The sequence below is a fragment of the Pelmatolapia mariae genome, linkage group LG22, assembly GCF_036321145.2.
Source record: "Pelmatolapia mariae isolate MD_Pm_ZW linkage group LG22, Pm_UMD_F_2, whole genome shotgun sequence".
Taxonomy (NCBI): domain Eukaryota; kingdom Metazoa; phylum Chordata; class Actinopteri; order Cichliformes; family Cichlidae; genus Pelmatolapia; species Pelmatolapia mariae.
Window position 1 is genome coordinate 31,789,153 of NC_086245.2, and position 26,472 is coordinate 31,815,624.

At 41.8% G+C, this 26,472-nt stretch overlaps 2 protein-coding genes across 4 annotated transcripts; both read right to left on the reverse strand.

The window, feature by feature from the left end:
- Nucleotides 1–3,020: 3,020 nt before the first annotated feature.
- ntaq1 (N-terminal glutamine amidase 1) lies at nt 3,021–14,164 on the reverse strand. 2 transcript variants are annotated; one of them, XM_065471380.1, is made up of 6 exons: nt 14,065–14,164; nt 6,280–6,379; nt 3,922–3,972; nt 3,685–3,830; nt 3,500–3,601; nt 3,021–3,388 (listed from the first exon to the last, which is right to left on the reverse strand). In XM_065471380.1, exons 1-6 carry the CDS (start codon nt 14,118–14,120, stop codon nt 3,190–3,192), a joined length of 654 nt encoding a protein of 217 aa, XP_065327452.1. In that variant the 5' UTR covers nt 14,121–14,164; the 3' UTR covers nt 3,021–3,189. The 2 variants fall into 2 exon arrangements, with proteins under 2 accessions (XP_065327452.1, XP_065327453.1); XM_065471381.1 differs by having other exon boundaries at nt 3,477–3,601.
- Nucleotides 14,165–14,781: 617 nt separating this feature from the next.
- bop1 (BOP1 ribosomal biogenesis factor) lies at nt 14,782–25,323 on the reverse strand. 2 transcript variants are annotated; one of them, XM_065471366.1, is made up of 16 exons: nt 25,041–25,323; nt 24,227–24,388; nt 24,031–24,108; nt 22,562–22,716; nt 22,365–22,482; nt 22,098–22,199; nt 21,808–22,020; nt 21,529–21,690; nt 21,358–21,438; nt 21,210–21,279; nt 20,410–20,542; nt 19,389–19,575; nt 19,003–19,294; nt 18,755–18,839; nt 15,368–15,475; nt 14,782–15,290 (listed from the first exon to the last, which is right to left on the reverse strand). In XM_065471366.1, exons 1-16 carry the CDS (start codon nt 25,104–25,106, stop codon nt 15,137–15,139), a joined length of 2,166 nt encoding a protein of 721 aa, XP_065327438.1. In that variant the 5' UTR covers nt 25,107–25,323; the 3' UTR covers nt 14,782–15,136. The 2 variants fall into 2 exon arrangements, with proteins under 2 accessions (XP_065327438.1, XP_065327437.1); XM_065471365.1 differs by having other exon boundaries at nt 24,212–24,388.
- Nucleotides 25,324–26,472: the final 1,149 nt, after the last annotated feature.

Genomic DNA, 26,472 nt, shown 5'->3' on the forward strand with positions numbered 1-26,472 from the left:
TAAAAGAATTTTTTGCATAAATGTATTTATAGCAGAGAGTTATTTGAGCAAGGTGGGCATCTGTCTAAGGAAGGATCTATTATATTAAAGTCACCTCACACTAATAACAGAAGATTAGGGTATTTGATAACCAGAACAAAAAGCATGTTTCTGGGGCATCCAACAAAAAGTCTTTTTCTGACTTAGAGTTAAAACTGTATAGATTGGCAAGAAGAAAGATATTATCAACACTGATGGTAAATTCTAACACATAATGACCTACTGGGTCTACTTCAGAGTGTATAACATTCTCATTAAATTTCTTCTTCTTTTTTCAACTTTAATTTTTATTAGTTTTAATTAACATTGAAAACGATACAGTAAAGAAAATTACAAACAAACGAACATATAAGCAGTCTGGAGTTTACATTTCTTTTTCCACCTATCACATGCAAATTTCTTTTTATGTTGTGTTTTTGGTGCCACTTTGGAATGCTTTCCACTTCCTCCATTGTCTATCATATTTACATCCCATCAGTCTAATATTGAATGTTATTTTTTCCATCGCTGAGATACCCTCTACAATCCTAATCCAATCTAGAATTATTTTTACTAGATATAAGTCCTCCTTTTGTATCTGTTCCTTTATGTTTCCAAGGTACATCACTTGTCAGGTGTTCGGGAGTGCATAACCCAGAATATTATCCATGGTCATTTTAAGGTCTTCCCAATACTTTTGAATTTTTATGCACTTCCAGAATACATGTGAATGATCTGCTTCTGTTTCTCCACACAGTCTCCAACATTTCTGTGGACTTGAGATCTGTTTACTTTTAATTTTGGGTGTAATGAAAAAACGCGTCAAATTTTTCCAGCAAAATTCCCTCCACAACGGTGAATTCGTTGTGCTGTGTTGTATTTCACACATACTAACCCATTCCTTCTCTGTTATAGTTATGGCCAGTTCAGCTTCCCATTTCTTTTTAAGGTAAAAGGTTGTGTCCTGTCTATCTTCTTCTAATGATCTATAGAAGGTGGAAATTGCTTTAAATTGTTTATGTTCATAGCAATTTTTTACTAGTCCAATAACAGCCAATGGCTTTTCAAGCCAGTCAGTCTTTATTTGCTTTACGCAATAGTCCCTTTCTTGCAGATATCTAAAAAAAATCTCTATTTTCCAATTTGTATTTATTTTTTAGTTGTTGGAAACGCATTAGTGTTCCATTTTTCATTAGAGTACAAACTGCTGTAATCCCTTTTAACTCCCATCGTTTGAATGTTTGGTCCAATTGTCCCGGCTTAAATTTTTTATCATGTCTAAACCATCTCAGCAAAAATAATTGTTCTTTTAACTGATGTTTTTCTATTACTGTATGCCATATGTCTAATGTAAATTTCACAATTTGATTCATTCTACTTTTGTAAGAGGTCATGAATTGTTTGGCAGAGATAAAAATTTGAATTTTGTTTCCCTCAATTTCTTTCTCAATTTCCTTCCACCATGCCTCATAATCTGGTCTACACCAACAAACAAGAGGTCTAAATTGGGCTGCGTAAAAGTATTCCCTTAGGTTAGGCAAAGCCATCCCTCCCTTACACTTCGAGAGTTGCAATGTTGTTAACCTTGTTCTGGGCTTCTTCCCATCCCATATAAACCTTGAGATCATCTTGTCCCATATTTTAAATTTACTTTGAGGTATAGGAAGTGGGAGTGATTGATACATGTATAGCAATCTTGGGAGAACGTTCATCTTTATTATTTGGACTCTAGAGTAAAAATTTGTAGGTATTGTTGACCACCGTTCTAGGTCTTTTTTTATGTTACCCTCCAACTCATTGTAGTTTGTGTCAACCATAGCAGATAATGATTTTGTCAGGGTTACGCCCAAATATTTCATGGTATTCAAGTGCCACTTTAGTTTATATTCATCTCTAATCTTTAGAGAGGGTGTATAGTTGAATGATAAAATTTGTGTTTTGGATACATTAATTTTGTAGCCCGATAAGTGTTCGAAGGTATGGAATAGTTGCATCAAAATTGGAAAACACTTGTCAGGATCTTGTAAGAAAACAATGACATCGTCAGCAAATAATCCAATAAGATGTTTTTGTCCGGCTAGTTACCCCCTTAATTACATTTTTTCTTAAGAGTAATAACTCCTGCCGATCTTTCTGATCCATGTGAGAACCATAGGTCATTGTCCCATTGCGTTTTCCAAAAAGCAGTATCCTTTTAAACAGAGTGTGATTCTTGAAAAAAATAAACAAAGACAGTATTCTGTTGATTTGCAAACAAAAACAAAGCTTTACGCTTAACAGTGTCTCTTAAACACCTGACAGTGAGAGAAAAAAATTGATATAGACAATGTGACCTTAACACAAAATAATGAAGTTTACTTCCCTTAGTGGACATAGTACTGACATTAACAACTTTTAGCCTGAACCTCAAAATTGTAGATAATCCCTTATGTGACATCTGTAACTTTATACCTCATCAGCGCAGGTGCTGCTTGATCCTCAGGCAAAGTGAGCGTTGGGTGCACCTCCTTTCCCTCAATAATCACACGGACCCTGGCAAAGTGAGCTCTTTTTCCTTCTTTCCTTGCAGTGCTCTGTCAGCAGGGGACACATCTTCAGTGACTCTCAGGTAGTTTTTTCTTCAGGAAGGTGTAGTTTTTAGCTTTTCTCCAGATCTGGCCGCGAGCTGATCTTGTCGAAAACCTTGACTTCTGATTTTCGTTGTAGCGGACCAAGTGATGAACTACATCAACGCTGTCCCTAAATCCTGCACTAGTCTACCCAACAACGGCGCAGCAGCTGTCAATCACCTCTGATGTTATTTCTGGAAACTGACAATCATGTTAAACCAAACATACCAACTGTACCCCAAACAAACAGAACCCTGCTAGTGTTTCCTTATTTTTACTCTATCATTTTCAAATTCTAACAGTGAATTGAAGATGCTCAAAGAGATTATGGAGAGTTTTATTGATCGGGGTAAAAGCACTATTCTGATCAACAAGTTCACCAATAAGTCATCAAATGATCAATATGTTTATTACATTGATGTTTTTTGGCTGAACAACTATCAAAATCTCTTGCATTTTATAAGGGGGTGGGACAACGGTGAATTTACACAGTTCCAAGAACCAATTTCGTTTCACATGGTCATGTGGGACAGCAACCAGCAGGAGGACTCTTCATTCCACTTCAAACATCTGGAGCCCACAAACAAAAAAACCTCAAAACCACAACTATCACGATCTTGCTGCTGCTGAAGAAGAGGATGAGGAGGAGGCTGATGAGGTGCTTCCAATGTATCTCTGCAGGAAGTGGTTGAGACTGAAGACCACACCCCAGCCGATGGCAGGGTCCATGTTGATGAAACCATCTAGGTTCATCTGGCACTCTGAGGGGAAAACGCATCCCAGTATGATGACATCATAACTACATGGTACACACGATTAAACACGCTAATAACTGGGAAGTCATGTGACCTGCAGTGCATATAGGGGCGTACGTAGGGGGAGGCATCTTCCACGATCCATCAGAGTTCCTCATGTGAGATCGATCAGATGCGAAGTTCAACAGGAAGCTGTCAGCAGGAACCACACGAAACTTCCTGGCAGACCGAAGGGGAAATGGTAACTATGATGTCACTCAGGTGTGTGTAGTTTCCTGTCATGATGCTCAGCTGTGTCTTACCTGTGGTATTCTGGTCTGATGTCACTCTCTGAGCGTAAGGCTTGGGCAGCGTAAAGCTTCAGGCTGCAGGGAAACGAGAGCGTTGAATCCAGATCATACACTAGAGAGTCCAATTGATCTGCCTGCAGCAGGATCACATGGTAGTCCTGAAACACAACGATGTTATCTTTAATGTCATTTTGACATCATTTGTGTTTATGTCTGTGGTCTCACAGTATTAACAGTGACATCACAAACCCATATAACCGGCAGGTCTCCGTGTCCAGACTTCTGCTTCCACAGAGGAACCTCAAAGGAGAATAAATACAGAACATCAGCTTCAGAACCTGACCTGAGATGTTTCAAAAAACCTAAAAAACCAAGTGGATGTTTTTAGAATGTGACAGAAGTTCATGTGTTATTGTAGGGTCTTTACCTCAGAATATAAAGCACCTGGAGGCAGCTTTTGTTGCGATTTGGTGCTATATATGTAAAACTTGAATGACAGATGTCTAAAAGAGCATGACAGGTGTTTCACAGAACCATCCTTTAATCCATTTTCTACCACTTATCCGCATTAGGGTCATGGTGCGGCAGTCTGAACAGAGAAGCCCTCACCCAAGCCACCTCATTTAGCTTATCCAGGGGGACACTGAGATGTTTCTAACCCAGCTCTGAAATGTAATTTGCCTCCTCCTAGCATTTCATGCGCAGAATAACTCACCTGGGAGGTGTCCAGGAGGCATCCTTGCAGGATGCCCGGACTACCTCAAACTGGCTCATTACAATGTGGAGGAGCAGTTGGCTGTATTCTGAGTCCCTCACGAATAACCAAACTCTATCTCTAAGAGAGAGCCCAGCAACTCTTTGAAGGAGACATATTTCATTCAGTTTCATTTATATAGTGAAAAATCCCAACAACATTTGCCTGAAGGCACTTTATATTGTAAAGTATATACAATAATATGGAGAAAACAGAAAACCACAAAAATCATATGACTCCCTATGAGCAAGCTCTCTGGCAACAGTGGGAAGAAAAAAACTTCCTTTTAACAGGAAGAAACCTCCATCAGAAGCAGGGTCTGGGAGGGGCACCCATTGGCCGTAGTCAGTTGGAAATGAGGGGAGGAAAACAGGACAAATACATGCTGTGGAAGAAGGCCAGAGATTAATAATAACTAATAATTAAATGCAGAGTGCTGTATAAACACAGTGACTGAAAAAGGTGACACCAAGTTTGACATCTCCTTCTGAACTACATTACAAACCTCTCCTAAATATAACTCCCAAAAGTTCCATATCCCAAGAGATGTGGCTCTTGACTCTCTGGCGGTGTAGTACTCTGTGTCCCTGCAACTTCCAATGTGTTTCTAAAAGGTTGTTGTCTACTCCTGTTGAGTCTTAACTCAGCTCTTCTAAACCAATGTTTCTCTCCGTCACTGCCATCCAACCACACCGGATTACCATTCACAGAATATTCTCCATTTTTTCCTCCTTGACAGAAAGCCCCATGTCTCTTGGCATAGGTGCCGGTTCATTCAGTGTTGTTCAAAAGTCTTAGTCTCTAATTCCAGGAACATTTTTATTTGTGGTGGATATAGTGGCTGTGCCTTTACGTTCTTCTCCTTAAGTTTCTTCATAACCTCTCAGACCGGTTTCCTCTTTTTCTGTATTTCTTTGGTATAGTCGTGATTAACTTAAGGCGGTCCAGCCTTCATATGTTACTTTTTGTTTCTATGCCTGCCATATTATGTGCTCTTTAACCTGGTACTCCAGGAAGCAAACAATAATAGCTCTGTGGGCCCTTTCAATGTGTGTGTTTACATTCTTGGCAATCTTCAGCAATGAGCAAAAAAAGGTTTGTCACAAATCCTATGCTGTCATTTCTTCCAGACCCCTCAGGAATTCTGTGTATCCGTATGCTGTTGCGTCAATCAAGACTCTATATCATGACATTTAGCAGCTAGTTTAGCCACTTCTTGAAGTGCAAGACAGCAGTCCTACGTATTGGTATAATATGCATGCTGAAGGATATATCCTGGTCAAAAACGACTCCAAGATTCCTCACAGTGTTACTGGAGACCAAGGTAATGCCAACCAGAGTAAGCATATTGTTAGATACCATATTTCTATTATTAGGGCAAGTACAATGAGCTCAGTTTTATCTAAATTCAGAAGCAGAAAAGTTAGAGGTCATCCAGGTCTTTAAGACATTCCTGCAGTTTAACTAATTGGTCTGTTTTATCTGGCTTCATGGGTAGATAAAGTTAGGTGTGATCTGCATAGCAGTGAAAATATATGCTATGCCTTTTAATGCTCCTATCACATAACCCCGTGGAACTCCATAATTAATCTTGGAGACGTCTGTGGAGAGGACTGTCCATATACAAAAACAAATTGGAATCTATTACATAGATATGATTCAAACCACTGCTGCGCATTATGTTTAATACCTACAAGCATGTTCTAATCACTGTAATAAAATGTTTCCCCACCACCTGCTCCAACTCACCACCAGACGGTGATTAATTGACAGAGCAGCAGATCTGATGATACAATTACAAAATCCATCATCTTCATTTTAAATCTGGCATTATACTGGCATTTGGTTCTCACCGTTCTCGTCTCATTGGAGATGAAGATCACAAACAGATGTTCCAGCGGTGCGGTTCTCTGTTTTTTGACAGAGTCACAGAGTTTCCAGACATTTTCTTCACTGCAGAACAAGAACAGACAGAAGGGCAACAGACAGTCAGCCTGTAGGACTTCCTGAAAGTTCTGAAGGATTAGTGTGTCCTGCTGATCCATCTGATCGTTTTTATTGATGACTAATAGAAAATGTTTCACCAAGTCTTTAACTCCAATTCCAATTCCACACATTGCTATCAAAAACATTCACTCCTCAGTCAGAACCTACACAACACATAGAAGAACACACACCTGAGGTCAGTCAGGAAAAATGAGTGAAGAACTTTTCAGACTGGAATCTCACTGAACCTGAAAAGAAAGTGCTAGCCAAATGACTCCATTTTGACATTTCTCCTCAACAGTTGCCCATAGTGGACCTCATCACAGCCACAGAAACCGCCATACGGATTAATAAATTATCACAAACATCACCATATTACCAGCTGACAAAGGAAGGTGCACCGTGATTCTAAACACAACAGATTACCACACAAAGATCACTACTCTCCTCAGTGACAAAAATACCTACCTTTCTTTACTCAGTTTTGTGTTCGGGGCTTGTGTATGTTACTCCTCCCCTGACGCCTAGCAGAGGGGGTCGTAACAAGCCTTAAAGCGAGACCCCACAAGCAGCTACAAAAAGAAAGTTATAGTTTCTCCTTCAAGACCTTGAAAAGGACAAAATCATTGACTGCCCTTTATATCATGACCTATACCCAGGGGATGCCATACCCTGCATTTATGGACTTCCTAAGATCCACAAAGAAGGTGTCCCACTCAGACCCATTGTTAGCAGCATAAACTCAGCCACTTACAACATTTCAAAACACCTAGCTACCATCTTAGCACCTCTGGTGGGGAACACCCCATATCACATCAAAAACTCCACCGACTTCACCGACAAGGTCCAGAAACTTGCCCTGGATCCAGATGAAACCATGGTGTCCTTTGATGTAGTCTCTCTCTTCACTTGCATACCCACCACGGAAGCAGTGGAGACTGTCAGAAAACGACTACAAGAAGACAGCTCTTTGGAAGACAGAACCAACTTCACCCCCGATCAGATTTGCACACTATTAGACTTCTGTCTTACCACCACATATTTTAAATACAATGAGGCTCCCCGGTGTCACCTATTGTAGCCAACCTTTACATGGAGGAAGTGGAAAGAAAGGCTCTTGGCTCTTTTAAAGGGAGAGTACCTAGCCACTGGTACCGATATGTAGACGACACCTGGGTCAAAATCAAAACACAAGAAGTGGAATCGTTCACTGCTTACATTAACACTGTGGATACAAACATCAAGTTCACCAGGGAAGACACAAAGGATAACTGTTTGCCTTTCCTGGACTGTGCCGTGCGCATTGAAGAGAATGGAAACCTCCACATTCAAGTTTACTGGACGCCCCCACACACCGACCAGTACCTCCTCTTTGACTCCCACCACCCTCTGGAACACAAATTTGGAGTAATCAGGACCCTACATCACCGGGGAGAAAATGTTCCCTCTAAGCCTGAAGGGAAAAAGAAGGAACACACACATGTTAATGAAGCTATTAAAACAAGCGGTTATTCTAATTGGGCTTTCATCAAGTCAGCAAAGATGTACAGAAAAGAAGATCAGACCCCAGCTAGGGAGGATAAGAAAGACAAATGCAACAACATTGTCATTCCCTACGTAGCCAGTGTATCAGAAAAACTCCAGAGAGTCTTCTCCAAACATGACATCCCAGTTTACTTCAGACCCAGCAACACACTCACACAAAAACTAGTTCATCCCAAAGACAAAACTCCTAAACACAAACTTAACAATGTAGTGTATGCTGTACAGTGTAGCGAGGAATGCCCAGACCTCTACAGTGGAGAGACCAAACAGCCACTTCATAAACGCATGGCACAACATAGAAGAGCCCAATGTTCCCTCTAAGCTGCGCGCGTGCGCAATTGCGCACTGCTGGCATGGTATCTGCGCACAGAAAATCTGCGTTGCGCACAGAAAAAAAAAAAAATCTAACCTGAATTGAAATTAAAATTAATACTTTAACAATTCTGTTTTGCACTGTTAGTCAGTAAGTGACTGGCTGCTCCCGTATGGGATTAGAATGATGCCACCTTATCCCATAGTCCAGCCAATAATGCGATTCACATTCGTATATACGCAGCTAATCAAAGTCGTTGACAGGCTATGACAGCGTCCTTATGTGCCGACACCGGTGTTTTAGCTAGCAAAGCGGCGTGGCTGATGTGGAGTGAAGCCACGTTAATGACAACGTGTACAACCATTGGAGATGTGAGCAGGACAGACGGAACAATTGACGGAAAAAGTGTGGACTTTATACCAGTTTTTAAATTGTGTTGATAGGCCACGTAAAACCAGAGTTATGATATGTCTGTGAAGGTTCTCAGTCATCCAGGTCATCGTAGTCTAAGGAGCTTGGAAAGAAAAGCGTCTGGACTTCTTAAAGTTGCTTGAAGACGTTTCACCTCTCATCCGAGAAGCTTCTTCAGTTCTAAGGTCAAATGGCCGAGAGTCCCAGATTTAAACCCAGTGGGAGTATCCCCCCAAAGAGGGACAAAGGACCCCCTGGTGATCCTCTAATCACATGAGCCAAGGTGTGAAAGCGGGTGTGGGACCTAATCAGCCAGGGTTTCGGGTGAGCTCATTGTTAAACCTGGCCCCACCCTATCATGTGAATTCCTGAGGTCAGATGGCCCAGGAATGCCCACTCACATTCTGGGCCATCTGACCTCAGGAATTCACATGATAGGGTGGGGCCAGGTTTAACAATGAGCTCACCCGAAACCCTGGCTGATTAGGTCCCACACCCGCTTTCACACCTTGGCTCATGTGATTAGAGGATCACCAGGGGGTCCTTTGTCCCTCTTTGGGGGGATACTCCCACTGGGTTTAAATCTGGGACTCTCGGCCATTTGACCTTAGAACTGAAGAAGCTTCTCGGATGAGAGGTGAAACGTCTTCAAGCAACTTTAAGAAGTCCAGACGCTTTTCTTTCCAAGCTCCTTAGACCAGAGTTATGATAAAAAGCAATGTTTGGTTTTCTTCCTGAATACTATCGTTGTTTATATTTACTGCGGGAAGAAACGGTAAAAACTGTGTTTTATAAGGAAAACGCTCGAAAGCACTCTCCACCTGTGAGCAAAAACAAAACCAAAAAACCCCCAGCCTTTCCTACTGGTGGAAAAATGTACCATGTTGACCAATTAAAAAATGATATGGCAACATCGCACTTATTGTTTAGGAAGGGGGGAAGTTTTAGGAGTGACGATGGTGTTTTGAGATGTGAGAGATTTGCGACGTTTAGCGCAAATCTTGTGTAGTCAGTGTGTAGTGTAGTCAATAGTTTTGTTGTGTGTGTCAGAACAATGAGGTGACTACTGAATGTTACAGGTGTTACAGGAGTGATACATCTCCTGTTGTCAGGCCTGCAGGTATCAGGCTTGTGATGTTCTCCTTTATCTCATAGTGGACAGAAGTTATTTTTTGGAGTGGCACAAATAATTTGTGTGGCATCAAATTTGATGCAGAACAGCTGATTGTTCTGTAAATAGTTTGAAATGTTTATTTAAAAAACGCCTTGGCTGCATTTTTAGGTAAGCAGCTGCAAAACACTTTGTTGTTTGCATAACTCAGTTACTTTTTTGAAGAAGTAACTATATAATTAATTGACCAACATTGGTCATTATATACTGTATTTTGCAGACAGAGAGTTACGGGACTCTCTCCCAGACCACAGACTCATACTCATAATACAAGTCAGAGCTTTATTTAAAAAAAGAAGAAGAAGAAAAACAAAAGTTGTGTTTTCAAAATTGGAGTTCAAGTTATTTTTACTTCCAATAGTGTTAACATACTACACAGGCCATGAACAAGATTTTTTTTTAAATTTTCATTGTAAGTGGGCTAAAGCAGTTAATTAAAAGTAGTCTAACATAAATGTAAAAGCTGTAATTAGATTATTTTAATAAACCATGTAACTTGGAAGGATTCGATGCTGGCGTGACCACAGTGCACAACGTCTAATGTTACTCACAGTGGTCCAAGGGACCGCTCAGGGAGTTTGTGTGTTCGCTCAGACACATGAAAAATTAGAGGGAACATTGGAAGAGCCATCTCCACGGGACAAGACTCGGCATCTAAGAGGACAAAGGTCACTCTTTCGAGGATGCAAATGTTCATAGTTTGCACAGAGAAGACAGATGGTTTGAAAGAGGAGTAAAATAAGCCATTTATGTCCACTGTGAGTGACCGTCTTCGAACAGAGGCGGTGGTTTACGACACCAACTGTCTGCCGTCTATAATCAAGTTTTGAGACCTTCCCAGACGCCTTAACGCCCACTCACATCCTAGGACTTCTGACCACAGGAAATCACATGATAGGGTGGGGCTAGGTTTCACATTGAGCTCACCCAAAACCTTGGTTGATTGTGACCTACAGCCGTTTTCACACCTTGGCTCATGTGATTAGGTAGAGGATCATAAGGGGGTCCACTGTCCCTCTCGGGGGGGATACTCCCATAGGGCTTAAATCTGGGACTCTCCACCATTTGACCCTAGAACTGAAGAAGCTTCTCGGATGAGGGGTGGGGTGGCTGTAGCTCAGGAGGTAGAGCAGGTCACCTACTGATTGGAAGGTGGGTGGTTCGATCCCTGGCTCCTTCAGTCTACATGTCAAGTATCCTTGGGCAAGATACTAACCCCAAGTTGCTCTCCGATGCATCCATCGGAGTATGAATGTGTAAGTAAGTAAAACTTTATTTATATAGCACCTTTCTAGATAAAAGATCACAAAGTGGATAACAAAGCATAAAACAAAACAGACAACAGTTAATGAAATGCAATTCTAAAAAGATGTGTTTTTAGTTTTGAAAGAAGCTGAGTACAGAGATCTTAAGCTCAATGGGAGAGAGTTCCACAGTCTGGGAGCCACAGTGGCAAAAGCTCTATCTCCCTTAGTTCTCAGCCTTGTATGCTGAATGACCCTGGTCACATGACATAAGAGACCTGCTAGAAACATAAGGCTGTAGAAGTTCAATGATGTAGGCAGGAGCTTGACCATGAAGAGCTCTATATGTCAGTACCAGAATCTTGAAGTGAACTCTGAATTCGACGGGGAGCCAATGCAGCTGTATTAGCAACAGTGTCACATGTGAGTATTTAGATGTTTTGGTCAGAAGTCTTGCTGCAGCGTTTTGAACAATCTGCAGACGCTCCAAAGAGTTTTTGTTTAAACATGTGAATTTCGGTAGTCCAGTCTTGATGAAATGAAAGCATGAATGACAATCTCCAGTTCAGTGAGAGATACAATGGGGCTTAGTTTGGAAATGTTTCTTAAGTGATAAAAGCAGGACCGAACCAAAGATTTGACATGAACATCCAAAGTGAGAGCTGGGTCGAAGATTACCCCTAGGTTCCTGATAGATGATTTCACAAATGTTGCCAGTCTGAAATTTGTAAATTTCTGTGTCAATGTAGTTAGAAAGCACTAAGTATAGAGAAAGAGCTTGTGTGATTGGGTGAATGTGGCATGTTGTATACAGCGCTTTGAGTACTCTGGGAGAGTAGAAAAGCGCTATGTAAGAATCAGTCCATTTACCATTTACCAAATGTCTTCAAGCAACTTAAAGAAGTCCAGACACTTTTCTTTCCAAGCTCCTTAGAATACGATGACCTGGATGACTGAGAACCTTCACAGACATACTCTCTCAAGAATGTTTTTCCAAGAACTGTGCTGACTTTTTTAGATGTTTTTCAGCAAAGTCCAATCTAGCCTTTCTATTCTTGAGGGTTTTGAGTTGCTTGCACCTTGCAGTGAACCCTCTGATCACTGGAGGCTGTTGTTCACTTGGTTGGCTGTTGCAAAAGAGTTTCTCTTCACCATGGAAATGATTCTGCGATCATCTACCCCTGCTGTCTTCCTTATACATCCAGGCCTACATGCAGATGAAACAAGCATTGCTTGTTTTACATGCATGGACAGCTTCTTTGATGCATGTTGTCTGTTCACAGCAAAATCTTTTAAATGCAAGCACCACACCTTAGAGCAACTCCAGGCATTTTATCTGCTTAGTTGATAACAGCATAATGAAGGAATTGCCTACACCTGCCCATGAAATAGTCTTTGAGGTAATTGTCCCATTACTTTTGGTCCCTTTGAAAAGAGGGTGGCGCATGTTAAGAAGCTAAAACTCCAAAACCCTTCATCCAAATTAAATGTGGACACCCTCAAATGACAGCTGGGAATCTACACATTACGTCCATGTCCATTAAATAACTATAACTGGAATATGTTTCAGTAAACAGGTAAAAAACCAAAAATTTTGTCAGTGACCAAATATATTTGACCTCACTGTATATCAGCTAGAGGTCAAAATCACCTGGCACCTTATGATACATTATTATTATCACAATACTTTGTTCACTATTCGATATTACTGCAATTTTTAATATATTGTCATATGCTGAGTATGACAATAAAATACATTGTCTCCCACCTGTGTTTTGTCTCTGGAAATGAACACTTAGGGCCAAAGTAGATAATAGATCGACAGAGCTGGCAAAGTTGGTAGACATATACAGTCTATACGAGATTGGTTAATTTAACAAGAGACAGGCAGACTATGGTAACAGGATGTGATGTTACAACATTAGTTAAATATTAATGTGCAATATTTGTTCAATACATATTTCTTTGTAGTGGAAAAAAACATTAAAATTATCAAGAACAATATAACAATGATTTCTAGAACTTTGTGTATATAATTTGGCATTTCTTATCGATGTAGGCTGATAGTAAGCACACAATACCATTTCATTTAGTCTAATGGTTTATGTGCAAGACACAAGAACAGAAAACATTGAAAGTTACAAATGTATAGTGCATGAAACAGGAATTAAAACGTGGTGATAGAGGCAGGTGCAGATGTGTGTCACAAGTTACTCTGGCTGTAGGCTATGGTACTTGGCCACAGGTGGCATTAGTTGACGCGACTCCGTTTGAGTACACACAAAGTAAACTGCACGCTTTAGTTGTGAGGCCGAAAACGCTGAAATCTGAGTAATAAAATGTATGAGGGAAATGATAACGAAGACAAGATTTTCCAGATAGTTGACTCTTGCTGTCTAGTGAACAGCATGGTGAGGTTTGTCTTGTATTATGTTCATATGGACAAGTCAGAGAGATACATGTTTTGAAAAGACTAGGAACAGGCGCATCTAGTACACGTATGGCGGCCGCAAAAATGACGTACAAGCAGAGCGCAGCGGCCAGCCAGCGCAACACAAATTTTGGGTCCTTCACTCTAGTTAGCGGTGAGAGCGGCGCACGCCGCGTCCGATAAGAAAGGGCCTTTAAACAAGATGCGGCGATAGTCAAACTGACCAGCAGATGTCACTGTGGACATGGGTTTCAGATTTTTTTCGAAGCCTCGATACAATTCGATTGTATGTTTATGTTGATAACCTGATATTAACACTGTTTAAAGGAGGATTATTATTCCTTACAATGATCTTGTGATTTTTATTCTCTCACTGACAAATTTAAAAAACTGCGCTAAAAATTAAACGGAAATCTGAACTGGCCAATCCATAGTTCCAGCTGCTTTGACCAGACGTGTGTTTACAATTCTCAGGAGCCAAGTAATGTTCTGACACAGAGCCTGCATGTCACCTCTTGCGGGTATGTCGGGACTCACCAGTAGCAGCTCGTGTACACGCAGTCCTCGCGCATCGGAACGAGTCTCCGATTCATGATCGGGTGTTACATTGAAAGAGCTCCAAGGGAAACGGACTGACGCCAAATCCGCTAAGGAAAGGGGACTTTCAAATTAAAAGCATCGACAAAGTAACAGTAAGACTGGGGTCCAACTGCTAATTTAACTTCGCTGCCGCCACAAGAAATGAGCTTCAGTGCTCCCTTAGTTACCTCCTATATTAGAGACGCTGCATCCTTCATGAAAGGAGAACACCGTTTACAGCAAAGCACTATGACAGAAACAAACTGACCTCTGAACCTTTAGCTAGCTTAGATTTTCAGAGAATAACTACTTTAGCCCCCATTTAGTCCCCCATCACTCAGCTTAACTCCTTCTGCTCAGCACCATAAATCAGAAAAGACTTGTTTTTCATTAAATCTCTTAGAAATTTAAATTTTTGTAAACATCTGCACTGCAAATTTCACAAGTTTTATTAGATTTTTGATAAAATACTTTATCAAACTGAACTGAACAAATCTGTTCATATCAAATTGATTATACAGTGAACTAAAAACTACATGAGTGAAATTTTCTCACTGAAATATAAATAAAACCCAGACAGATCTGGGTCATCACTCCAGAAACTAATTCAAAACAAGCTAACGAGCAAATCTAAAACTAGAATAACTGTGGTGAGATGGGCAGAGTTCACAGGGGGTCCAGGCTCCTCAGCTAACTCTGTAAAGATGGCTGTCATGATATCTGAACTTAACATCTTAGACCTGATCGATCACCCACAAATAGCCAATTATGCAAGTTTTTATTTATCTTTAATGGCCCTAGACAGGAAAGGGATGTCACACTGCTGATCAATATCAGCTCCTTTCACCAGACTGACAGCATACACACACACACACACATACACTCAAAAACAGTTCAGTTTATTCAAAAAGGAACTGACATCACAGCAAGGAGACCAGTGAGGCAAGGACTCATGGTGTCACATGTTAAGACATTGTGTCTGAAAGTAAAAACATTAGAAAAACGGCATCTGTGGTTGCTAAGCATGTTGCTATGTGAAGAGGCGGATAGTAGCATCAGCGCCAGAGGAGAAGACCCAGGGTTGCGTGGGGTGAAAGGTCACATCCAGAACACCGAGATCATGAGTCATCACATGACCTCTGAGGACTTTCACTGGGACGATGAGTGGATTCTGCAAAAGGTCACTGTGGAGGTAGCAAGGAGGGTGGGGTTAGAGTGCAACTGAGAGGAGGAAAAATAAATGTGTGTGTGTGTGTATTACTTGTAAACAGTCCCGTGACAGACTATCACTGAGCCATCATCAGACGCCGAGGCAAACAGCGGGTACAGTCTGTGATAGGCCACACCCCTCACTGCTTTCTTATGGTGTCTGCAGAGAGAAGGTGATCCATACCACATAATAAATGATTAAAAACAAACAAACAAAAGAAAACAACATCTGATCAATATGTAGTATTCTACAATCAATGATGACACACCAATGTCAGCGTCATGATTGAGTAAACATGCTTGGAGACCACTCTGAACTAGTGCTGGGCGATATGGAAAAAATATTTATCACGATATGAATTATTTTATATCACGATAACGATATATATCACGATATACCACCTGACCTGTGGTCATCTGGAAAGTATGCAGTCTGTAAACAGCGAGTGGAGAGTCTTTGTTTTGAGTTACCATAAAGCATGTCGCAAATCCGGGTGCACCATGTCGCAAAACCACAAGATGGAGTTTCTTTGCGAAAAATATCATTTTTTTAATACTTTATTTTCTCTTGTATAAAGTTAAGAGCATGTATAGTGAGAAGACAACACTAATATATTTGCCACAGGCTATTTAACCCTTTAAGACCTACCATAGAACCAAGTCTGCCAGAGGTTATCTTTACATTTTACATGCTGTAGTGCCATTTGTGGGAGCATTTCAAGTTGCTATACAACAATGCAACCGTTATAGCCCAAATTTTAATAATATGTATGCATTAAGTCCATAGTAACTACTTAAATTGCAAAAAAGTGCAATAAACTACAAAAAAATTGAAAATCTTTTTTTTACATATATTTCTAGTTTCTAGAAATTTAAGAGGCTTATCCCTCAAAACTGTAAATACAAAAAAGTTGCACAAAATAGTTTCCAACCACAAGAAATTTATTTTGAGTGTCTTAATAGTTTTATTTTTGAGATACAAAAATTTTTATATACTACAGGAAAAATGAAAATAAATAAATGCAAATTTGCAAAAACACAGCATGTGCATTAAAATAAACTATTTCCAACAGTGTAATTTGACTTCTAAGCATCCCAGAAACGGTACAGAAAAGCATAAAGTCAAACATGACTTTTAAAAACACCAACATAGGCTTTGAAGCTAAAAAACTACATTTTCCGCGAAAATGACGTCACTTCAGGTTTCGGACAGGTAATGGCGGACATGCGATAGTTCGCGCTGACTTATATTCCAACTAGGAAGTGTTATGAACAGCTGATCGGATCGGCAAAGCGTGTTTCTGGAATATTATGTTTTTGTTGCTGGAAGTGCTTTTTATGCAATTTTTGCAAAGCTATATGTGGAAGGAAACCATGACCTAGGACAAGCTAATGGAATAAGATGTAAGTACAACTCCTAAAAAAAATTATTGCGCTACCTTATGTGGTTCCAGTTCTACAGGGATTTAAAAATAGTTAGGGAAAACGGAGTGTGCCTGCTCCAACCGGTTGTAAAGGGTTAATGATATATTTTATGTAATAATTTATTAAATTAGGGTTAGAAACGATAGACGACAAATGGCACGATAGACACTTTTCTATCGTCCACACGATATATATCGTCATATCGCCCAGCACTACTCTGAACCAATCACAGCTCTGATTTCTTTGAGGTGAGACTCAGGTAAGGTCTTTGTTTGCTCAGCAGGATTTAAACTCCTCACCTTTAAACTCCTCACCTTCCTGGTGCATATCTGACTGAAATCTCATTTCCTGAACTGCTGCACCTGCTGGGCTGTGAAGGCACTGCAGATCTTTTTTTTTTTTGTCAATTTAAACAATGCTGCTTTATGTACAAATCAGCTCTGGCTATGCAAAATTCTGTTGACAGCAATGTATAAAATGTGAAAAATACAAGCTGAACACAAGAGGGAGCATTATAAAATAAAATAAAGAGCTATAATCATTTTAAAACCGGGATACCATACAAATAAACTACATGGCAGTTCTGAATAGAGAGTAATTCACACTTTTCTTAGGGTTTAAATGTAAACCAGATACTTCAGAAAATATGTGGATTTTGTTGATGACAAGAGGGATTTGTTCTGACCTTTTGAGGAAAACTGTAGTATCATCTGCCAGCTGAGTGCTTAGGTCTATACATGTGACATTGTGATTTTCATAACAGTCACAGCTTGTGTGACTGTTGCGCCAGTTGTTGTGGTTTCATTGTCAGAGTTAGGCACATCAAATGTAGCAGATATGAATTATTTTAGATTCATGCACTGAATTCCACTTTCATACCAGCTGTATAGTGTCTAATATAAAGACAGCATAAACAGTGATGGTAATTACCCAGGACAACTCAAACTCACAAAACACTTGTTAAATTTAGGTGTGTAAAGAGCAGTAAACCTCAGAGCAGCAGCAGCCCAGATCAGCTGATCACAGCCTGTGGACTAAGAAAATCTACTGGAGCTTTCAATAGAAATTATTGTGAACTGTGATTGTTCTCCTCACACTTGAACTACTGCAACAAGCCTTTAACCACCCACCTCACCAATGTGAGCTATGGTCTCAGTAACCCCCATCACTCAGGCCACTCACACATGGACTCTATTCAGTCTTTTTCTTTGCACTACTTTGAAGCACTTTGCTAGTTGTTCTCTAATTTGGGCCTTTCTATGTGCCTCCCACTTTAACATCTTCCTTACTCATTTTCTGTTTAGAGACAAAGTCACATTCTACAACGTAGACAACAGAAAATAGAGCAATTTTCCCCTTTCTTATTCCTCTGCTTATGTTCTACTTAACTGATTCAAGCTGAGCGCATTTATTAAAATTGAGACTATCATGAAGTTTGTATTCCCATCTAGTAATATTATTTTATTATTGCATTAATATAGCAAAAGGTTTATTTAGTTTTGCAGAAAAATAGGTGGTCGAAATGTTCTTTAAGGAGCTACTTTTCAGAGCCTGTACTTTTTCTGTTTTACTTGAATAAAGAAGCTGAATCAGTACTTTTACAGGAGTATTTTTTAAATACTAGTACCTGTACTCCTAAAGTACAGAATGTCTGTACTTTTGCCACCTGTACTCAGCATTGATGCAGCTGTCTGTGAATCTACTTAATTTATAACTTCTGACAAAGTCTAGTCTAGCTGTGTTAGATAATCACTCTAACAACACCACCATCTGTAGGGGACTGCGTAAACCTGCAATATTTGTAACCGTGAGAGTTACTAAGTACAGCCACCATTTGAAGAAACCCTGACCTCCATTCTGGAGATCAGGTCTGAACGAAGACAGGAGCACTCAAGGTCACCTGTAGCTGACCAAGACATTGCTTCCATTGTAACAATTAACAAAGCGGTAATGTTGACAGCTCATGTCTAAAAGGGTTAAACTCAGATGATCAGAGCGACTGGCAGGTACGTACCGGAGCATCTTGTAGGGTTTAGTTGAGAGATCGAGGTCAAACCAGCTCAGCTTACAGTCATAACTCCCACAGATCACATGATCACCTGCAGACACATGAACAGACAGGCGGGACAGCTGTGAAGAGAATACTGCTCGTATAAATATAAATGACTTTAGGACGAAGCAACTGCGGTGAGCGAAACAACCATTGCGGCGGGTTTATTGGAGCCTTTAAGACCTGTGTGTGGGGGACTGGGGTGTGGTTACCTCCTGGATGGACAGCCATGCTGGAGATCCACTTGGAGTTGGCTTGGAGTTTTTTAGTCATTTCTTGTTTGACGAGGTTGTAGATGCGGATCGAGCGCTGTGTGGCCACAAAGAAATAGGGCCTGATTGGGTGGAAGGATACACACTGGACCAGGCCTTTGTTCCTGCTGAAGGGGTTCTGACTCCGCCTCCGGCTCAGCTGGTGGATATACACCTGCAGGTGGCTTGTGTTATCCGGCATCACTGATGCTAGGTAGTCTCCTTTAGCATGCCACACCACCTGGTGAACAGCCTGCAGAGATCAACAGCGATTAGGCCAGGTGTGGATCAGAGTGGGGGGGTTTAAAAAAATTGAATAAAATCAACCAATCAGGTGGTTTTCTCACTTTGGGGTGTTGGATTTTGAGGCGGAGCCCCTGGTTTAGCTCTTCCCCCTCAGCCTCGCTCCAGACAACAGACCCATTTCCTTCTGCTGGCTCCTCCCCCTCCTGCTGGGCGCTGAGGAGTCGTTCTGACGACAAGATGACCTGTTTATCTGCCAGAGAGGGAGACAGGATCAAGACCACAGAGTCCCTGAAACCAGAGAGAAACAGAGGGACAGGATCACATCAGTGGGAGAGGAGGGATGAGTTTAAAATCCTGCTTGTTTCTAGAGTATTTAAAAGTATAATGGGAAGCAGAGCCTTAAGCTTTCAGATCTCTCTTCTGTGGAACCAGCTCCCAGTTTGGATTCAGGAGAGGGAAACACTCTCTACTTTTAACATTAGGCTTAAAAGTTTTCTTCTTGATAAAGCATATAGTTAGGTCTGGATCAGGTGACCCTGAATCCTTCCTTAGTTACGCTGCAATTGTGTTCATAAAGTTGGATGTCCACAACAACAAAAACCCCAAAAACACTACCCCAGTTTAAACCATCATTAGAAATCACTGAATTAAATTATTAATACATGGTCTCTTCCTCATATGACATCTTTATCCCCATCTCGCTCCAGGGGTTATGTGATTGATGGGATATTCTCTGTATTACTGTAGGACAGGGGTGGGCAACTCCAGGCCTCGAAGGCCGGTGTCCTGCAGGTTTTAGATGTGTCCTTGATCCAACACAGTTGATTCAAATGGCTAAATTCTCCAGAGGCTTGAGAACGAACTAATCATGTGATTCAGGTGTGCTGACCCAGGGTAATATCTAAAACCTGCAGGACCTGGAGTTGCCCCCACTGCTGCTGTAGGGTCTTTACCTTAGAATGTACAGCACCATGAAGCAAATGCTGTTGTGATGTTGTGCTACACAAATAAAACTGAGTGTCACAGACAGACGGAGATAGAGAGAGAGACAGAAAGAGACAGAGAGAGAGAGAGAGATAGGAAGATATCAAGGAGACAAAGCGATGTCAGAGAGGTGCTCACAGGGCAACAGCCAGCAAACAGACAGAAGGATTTGGGTTCCAGGCAACGCTCTTCACAGCTCCGCCCACCTGGACCGTCTTCATACAACGAGACGAACAGACCTCCCAGAATCTGACAGAGCCATCATCACTTCCTGTGAACAGGGAGGAGAGAGATTACAGTCCCACCCACACTCAATGAACTCATCCAAAGATGCATGTTTTATTTAAACATCACCTTCAAACTGGGTTTTCTGACCACAACACAGAAAACTCAAAGAAAAGAAGATAAAAATGAATATGGAGTTTAAAAAAAAAATATCCAAAGCAGGTTGTTTTTAGGAAGAATTTCAAAGACAGAGTCGTGGAAAGCATTATCATGGATACTGTGTGGCAGTACAGTGGGTCTTTACAAAACACAGACTCCTGAATCAAATACTTATTTCCTGATACTAATTCAAAGACGACTGGACTCCGCCTTTCCAATAAATACACCAAGGAAAGTGTAAATGGATAAGACCACACAGAATAAAGCTGCTTTGTGCACAGGCACAATTTGAGGTTATCAGGCTGAGGTCTCTGTGTGGAACTGTCATCATGTCTGGTTTTAAAACAGTAACAACAGAATGCTCATCTTGAGACTCAATCAATCAATGAAGCTGCCTGCATCTTTTACACACACTCTGTGGTGCAGGTGTGTAGACTGGTCGGTCAACAACCCTGCCTGGGATCAAACACTTGACTCTCACTGTGAGCTTTACACCACTCAGTCACGATGTCAACATTTTCTATTGATGTGTGAGTGGGACAAGCTGAGGTTACCTGAGGCAAGCCACTGTCCTGATGGAGACACACTGACAGAGCGAACCAGACCGCTGTGACCTCGATAGACCTGAACATACAGATAAAAGATGTGAGAAAGGGTTCACCACTCTGTTTGTGTGCATGTGTTCAGGTGTGTGTGCTGTACCAGCGACTGTGTGGTGGGAAATGGCTGAAGGTCCTTTGGTTTGGGAAGTTGGGGAATCAGATCCTCTGGATTCACATTCACCTACATGCAGACAAACAGGAAATTATTTAAACCGCATGCCTAACAGGGCAGCTCCAGCTTTAGGTAGTAGGACAGACTGAGAAAGGTTACCCTCATCTTCCTCTGTCGTGGGCACAGATAAAGGTCCAGGCAGCGCTCAAACCTCTCGTGGATGAAATGAGAAAATGCTGGAACCTGACGGAGGCTCGAGTACTTCCTTGGAACAAACGGCAACTTTCTGTCTGCTGGATCCTGTTGCTCCCACAGTGCTCGCTGCAGACAGGTGAGGCAATTGAGGACAGACAGACGGGGGGGAAGAAAAATGTGTCTTTGCATGCAGTTCTATCTATCCTCTAAACAGAAACCAGGTGAGGCAACGCATTGACAAACCTCCTCGTCAGTAAACAGATACTCGGGCGGTGGGTTGTAGGACTCATGGTGACCAGGTAAAGGGATTTTGGGGGCGGGCAGGTGCATCCTATGTCTGGCCAGAATGGAAGAGTCCTCGCTGGCCCACAAGTCGTAATACCGCCCCCTGCCATCATCCTCTACCCGCCTGGGTTTGATCCAACCCATTTTTATGGCATGGACCAGTTTGGACACCTGCACACAGGCAAGTCAGACAGGTGAGTTACAGACAGCTGAGCAGCCAGGTAAGCCAAGTGAGTCAGGTGCATTACCTTCTCCTTCTCTGTGAGCGAGGGGATAAAGCTGCGTTTGTCTGCAGGTCTGTTGGTGACGGGATGAATCATCACGTCGCTGCTGAAGAATTCTACCATTGGCTGCGGAAGAGGGGTAAAGAGACAGGTAGCCAGCGTGTTCTACATTTTTAAGCCACACTCACTTCTTGCTAGCTGGTCTGGGACATGTGGTTACTAAAGGATGGATCAAGCAGGTAAATGCGAGGCTAGTGAACGGAACCCCGGGGTCACTCTGTGAGGGCATACCTCATACTCATTGAAGTTGACATCGCCAAACTGTCCTCTCTGCAGACGGTTCACCAGCTCCACCTGATCATCGGACAGCACAATGTCACTTCCTGTCTGCTTGTCATGCACCGTTCTCCTGCAGACAGCAAGCTGTTAGCTTCATCAGCATTCCCTACCAAACCTATGAAGAAGTTAGCATCATGCTAACTGCTCACCAGTACTCCGGGTTCTCCATCTTATCCAAGAAGTCATCAAGCTCATCCTTGTTCCTTATTGGCTTGTAGATTTTTTTCCCATCCAGATTGTACCCAATGTGAGGGAAATCTTTGTACCACTCCATAGGAATGTTCCCCACTGTGTTCCTGATATCCTGAAGAACAATGTGAGCATGAGAAACCACCACAGGATGGAGAAGGGAACATAAAAGCAGCAAATGCACCAATCAGAACATGTGTAAAGAAACATGTATCCTGTACAAAACATGTTGTATTGTAGCCACGTTCCTGTTAAAGAACAGGAACGTTGACAGAGGTTTGTCTTAGTTATGCTCACATATATCACAAGGCAAATGTTGATTATGTTAAACTTGATTATGGATTTAACAGGAGCCAAAGAAGAGAAGCCAGTACGGGAGAAATATACTCTCTCTTTTTAGTCCCTGTAAGTTTTCTTACTGTAGCATTTTGGAACGATTGAAGGCTTTTCAGGGAGTTTTTAGGACATCCTGATAATAATGAATTACAGTAGTCCAACCTACAAATAATAAATGCATGAACTAGTTTTTCAGCATCACTCTGAGACAGGATGTTGCTAATGTTAGAGCTATTGAATAAAGCAGTGTTTAATGTGCAGGAAGGACATACTTTTTTTTTTTTTTTTTGGTAAAACACCGGTCCTGTCTGGCAGGCATGATCTGAATGCTTTGTTGTACCAAATACATTTGTTTTCACAAAAAGAGCACTATGGATTCTCTGAAGGCTCTCCTGTTAATCTTTTTTCTTTTAGTATTAATATTATTATTTTTATGGATATTATGTTAGGTCAAGGCCAGGTTGGTCAAGGCCAGGTTGGTAAAAGACAGAAGAAAGCCGCTGAAGACCCAAGGCCACACATTCCGATGACAACCGTGTGTCCACTCCAACCGAGGAACTATGGACAGAGCTCCCACAGTCAAGGGTAGGTGTGACAGGGGCCAGAGGCAGTGGGTGGATGGCCACCCAGCAGAAGCTATAGGTGGGCCCTAAATCCCAGACCCCTTGAGAACGGCACGACACCTGGGGGAGCCCCCACCGTGCAACAGAGAGCCCCCCTCCAATGACCAACGGGAAACAACAGGGAGGGGAATGCCTGCCCGCCCCCCCTCCCAAAAAACAATGTCCCAGAGGGACCGAGGCTCAGTGAGCCAGAGACACAGACCTAGCCACACACACAAACTGCAGTACCCACAGTGGGTACTCCACCCTTTTCTGACTGAGGACCATAACTTTGGACGTTGATTCTCATCACAGCTTTTTCAGGCTAATAAAGGTCAACATAGGGTGAAACAGAGAACTCTGAGCTTCACCAGGAGCAAAAATCTCCCAGCTTTTTATTAGTGTACGTGTGGCTAAAATTGCATACAATACACCAGACACAAGCATAAGAAAAGTAATGACAAGCACACAAATGAATAAGTTTAGATCACCTCTTCATCTGAAGAGTCGTGTTCATACTCATCTTTCTTCTTTTCTTCACTCACTTCTCCCTCTGTTTTTTCCTTCATCTACAGATGGAACAAAGTTCAGGTGATGTTCTGCAGCAGAACACTGAGGACACTTTTAACAGCAACCAATCAGCAGTCAGACCAACACAGAGTTAAAACTTACCTGCTTACACTTTACCTTGTCATCATCATCCTCCTCCTCACCATCATCATCATCAGATCCCTCTTCCTCCTCAGAGTCACTCCCAGAATCCTCCAGTCCTGAGTAGACACTGTCCTCGCTATCTGATAAATCATCATCCTTATCTTCATCAGCAGGTTTCCTGTTAAAGTTGAAGATCTGAGAAGGAAAACCCAGAATTACTCAATTAAAAAACCATCAGTTTTTTGCTGAGATTTCCAAGAAGAGTGTAATTAAAGAGCAGAAAAATAAAACCTACGAATCATTAGCACAAGCTAATAGCCTGTGCTAATGATTCTGTGAGTGATCACACACACTTAAATCAAACAATAATCAGCAACTAAAAGCAAAACATGTCAAATCAGGATAAACTTCTGTACTCTGCTCAGGATTGACGTCACTCTGTGCAACCCTAACCGTACACATGTACTCTGACACACTACCTGCTGCAGTGCTCGTTCCGTCACAGTTTTGCTGCCATTTACGTCACTGCTTCCATGTTGGATCGTTAGCTCTGGGTCGGTGAGGTTGCTCCGACAATGCGAGTTAAAATCTCAGTTGAGGAGGTCTCCCTTTTAAAACTCCGACATTATAATGGAGCCCTAACCCGAGACTGACATCACACATGTGCACAGAGGATAGTTCTGTGTTTATTATAGAAGCAGCAACGCCCCGGTCCGGTCTCATGGCTCAGGTCTCGCTCTGTGTCTGCTCTGAGGGCTAAACAGCAGCCTGCCCCGTGTTAGCATGCTAGCTCGTTACTAGCATGTTACCAGATCTTCATCACTTTCCTCCTGTGTGTGTGGCTCACCTGGTTCTGCTCCTCTTCCTCTTCTTTACTCCTCTTCAACGCTGTTTTCCCCCCTGCTTTCTTCATCTCTCCTCTCCGGTCGCTCCACGCGTTTCTATCCTCCTCGATTCAACCACGTGAAACCGAAGGTTAGAGGTCACGTGTCACAGCTCGAGGGCGGGGCCTGCTGGTGACGCCTTGAGCTTCTGGCAGAACGTCATAGTTACAGTGACACGACCTCTGCCGGGGAGTTTGCTGTTCTCCCCGGCTCAGATATTTGAAGTTTACGCAGCTACATTCTCGCCTGAAAGCATGTTAATAGTTTGTTTTGCGACCCAGAAAGAGTAATATTAAAACTAAGTTGCTGCAGTAGTAGTAGTAGTTAGAAGCTGGAATTAGCTGGGCCAATCTGGGATATGGTTTTTCAATTTTGTTGTCCGGGTGGAAAATCGGGAGAAATTCGGTAGAATGGTGACACCGGGAGATTTTCGGGACGGGCACTGAAATTCGGGATTCTCCCGGAAAAATCGGGAGGGTTAGCATCTATGACTACGTCCCGCTGGTTAGCCACCACTATTTTGTCCGTCTGTATCTGGAACTCCCAGATACAGACGGGAGTTCAGTCACTCTCGACCACCTTAGCATCTCCCATTTTGACATTGGGACTTTCAGGCCATTCCTCAGCACAGATGTTTCTGTATACTATACTCTATTGCCTGTTGTAGTGTGTGCTAGAAATTAGGACTGGGCGATGTGAGGAAAATATGAGTAATATGACCCAGTTTGCAAGTCTCCATATAGGCTTGCTCCGCTCCTTTTCCACCTCGTAGCTCATCAACCAAGGGACTAGAGGAACTGCCACCCAGGTAACTCAGAAAACAAATAAAGGCTAAATCATACACACAACAGTGTAAAGTAAAATATGTGCATTTATTTTAGAATACAGGATTACGTGATTGTATAAATAAATAAATTCTAAACAGAACAGACACAGAAACCACATCCTCAAGAATGAACAATAAATTGACCTTTCCATAGAGATTAATAAAGTTCTATTCTATTCTATTCTATTCTATTCTACATCAGTGACACGCATGTAAAGGAAAGATGTGTCCGGGAGAGAAGCCAGCCAAAAATGATCACAATCAGATTATCCCCCCTCTTACTTAAACTTATGTCCTGTTCCTACACGGACTGCAGGATCTGCGATCTGCTGCTGTGTCCATCGCTCCCTCCTTTTAAATCCTGTTTATCAGTTTTAATTCAGATGTGTCAGTCAGAGGGAGAACACAATCTAAATAAATCTAAATAAAACCAGGTTGAAGGCTTTTTATTCAAAATTAAAATAATTAAATGTTCTCTGAAAATAATATTGTTATTAAGGCCAGTAGCAGTTTTTGATATGGGCGACATGGGCGGTTGCCCAGGGCGGCATTACGGGCATCGGCAAAAC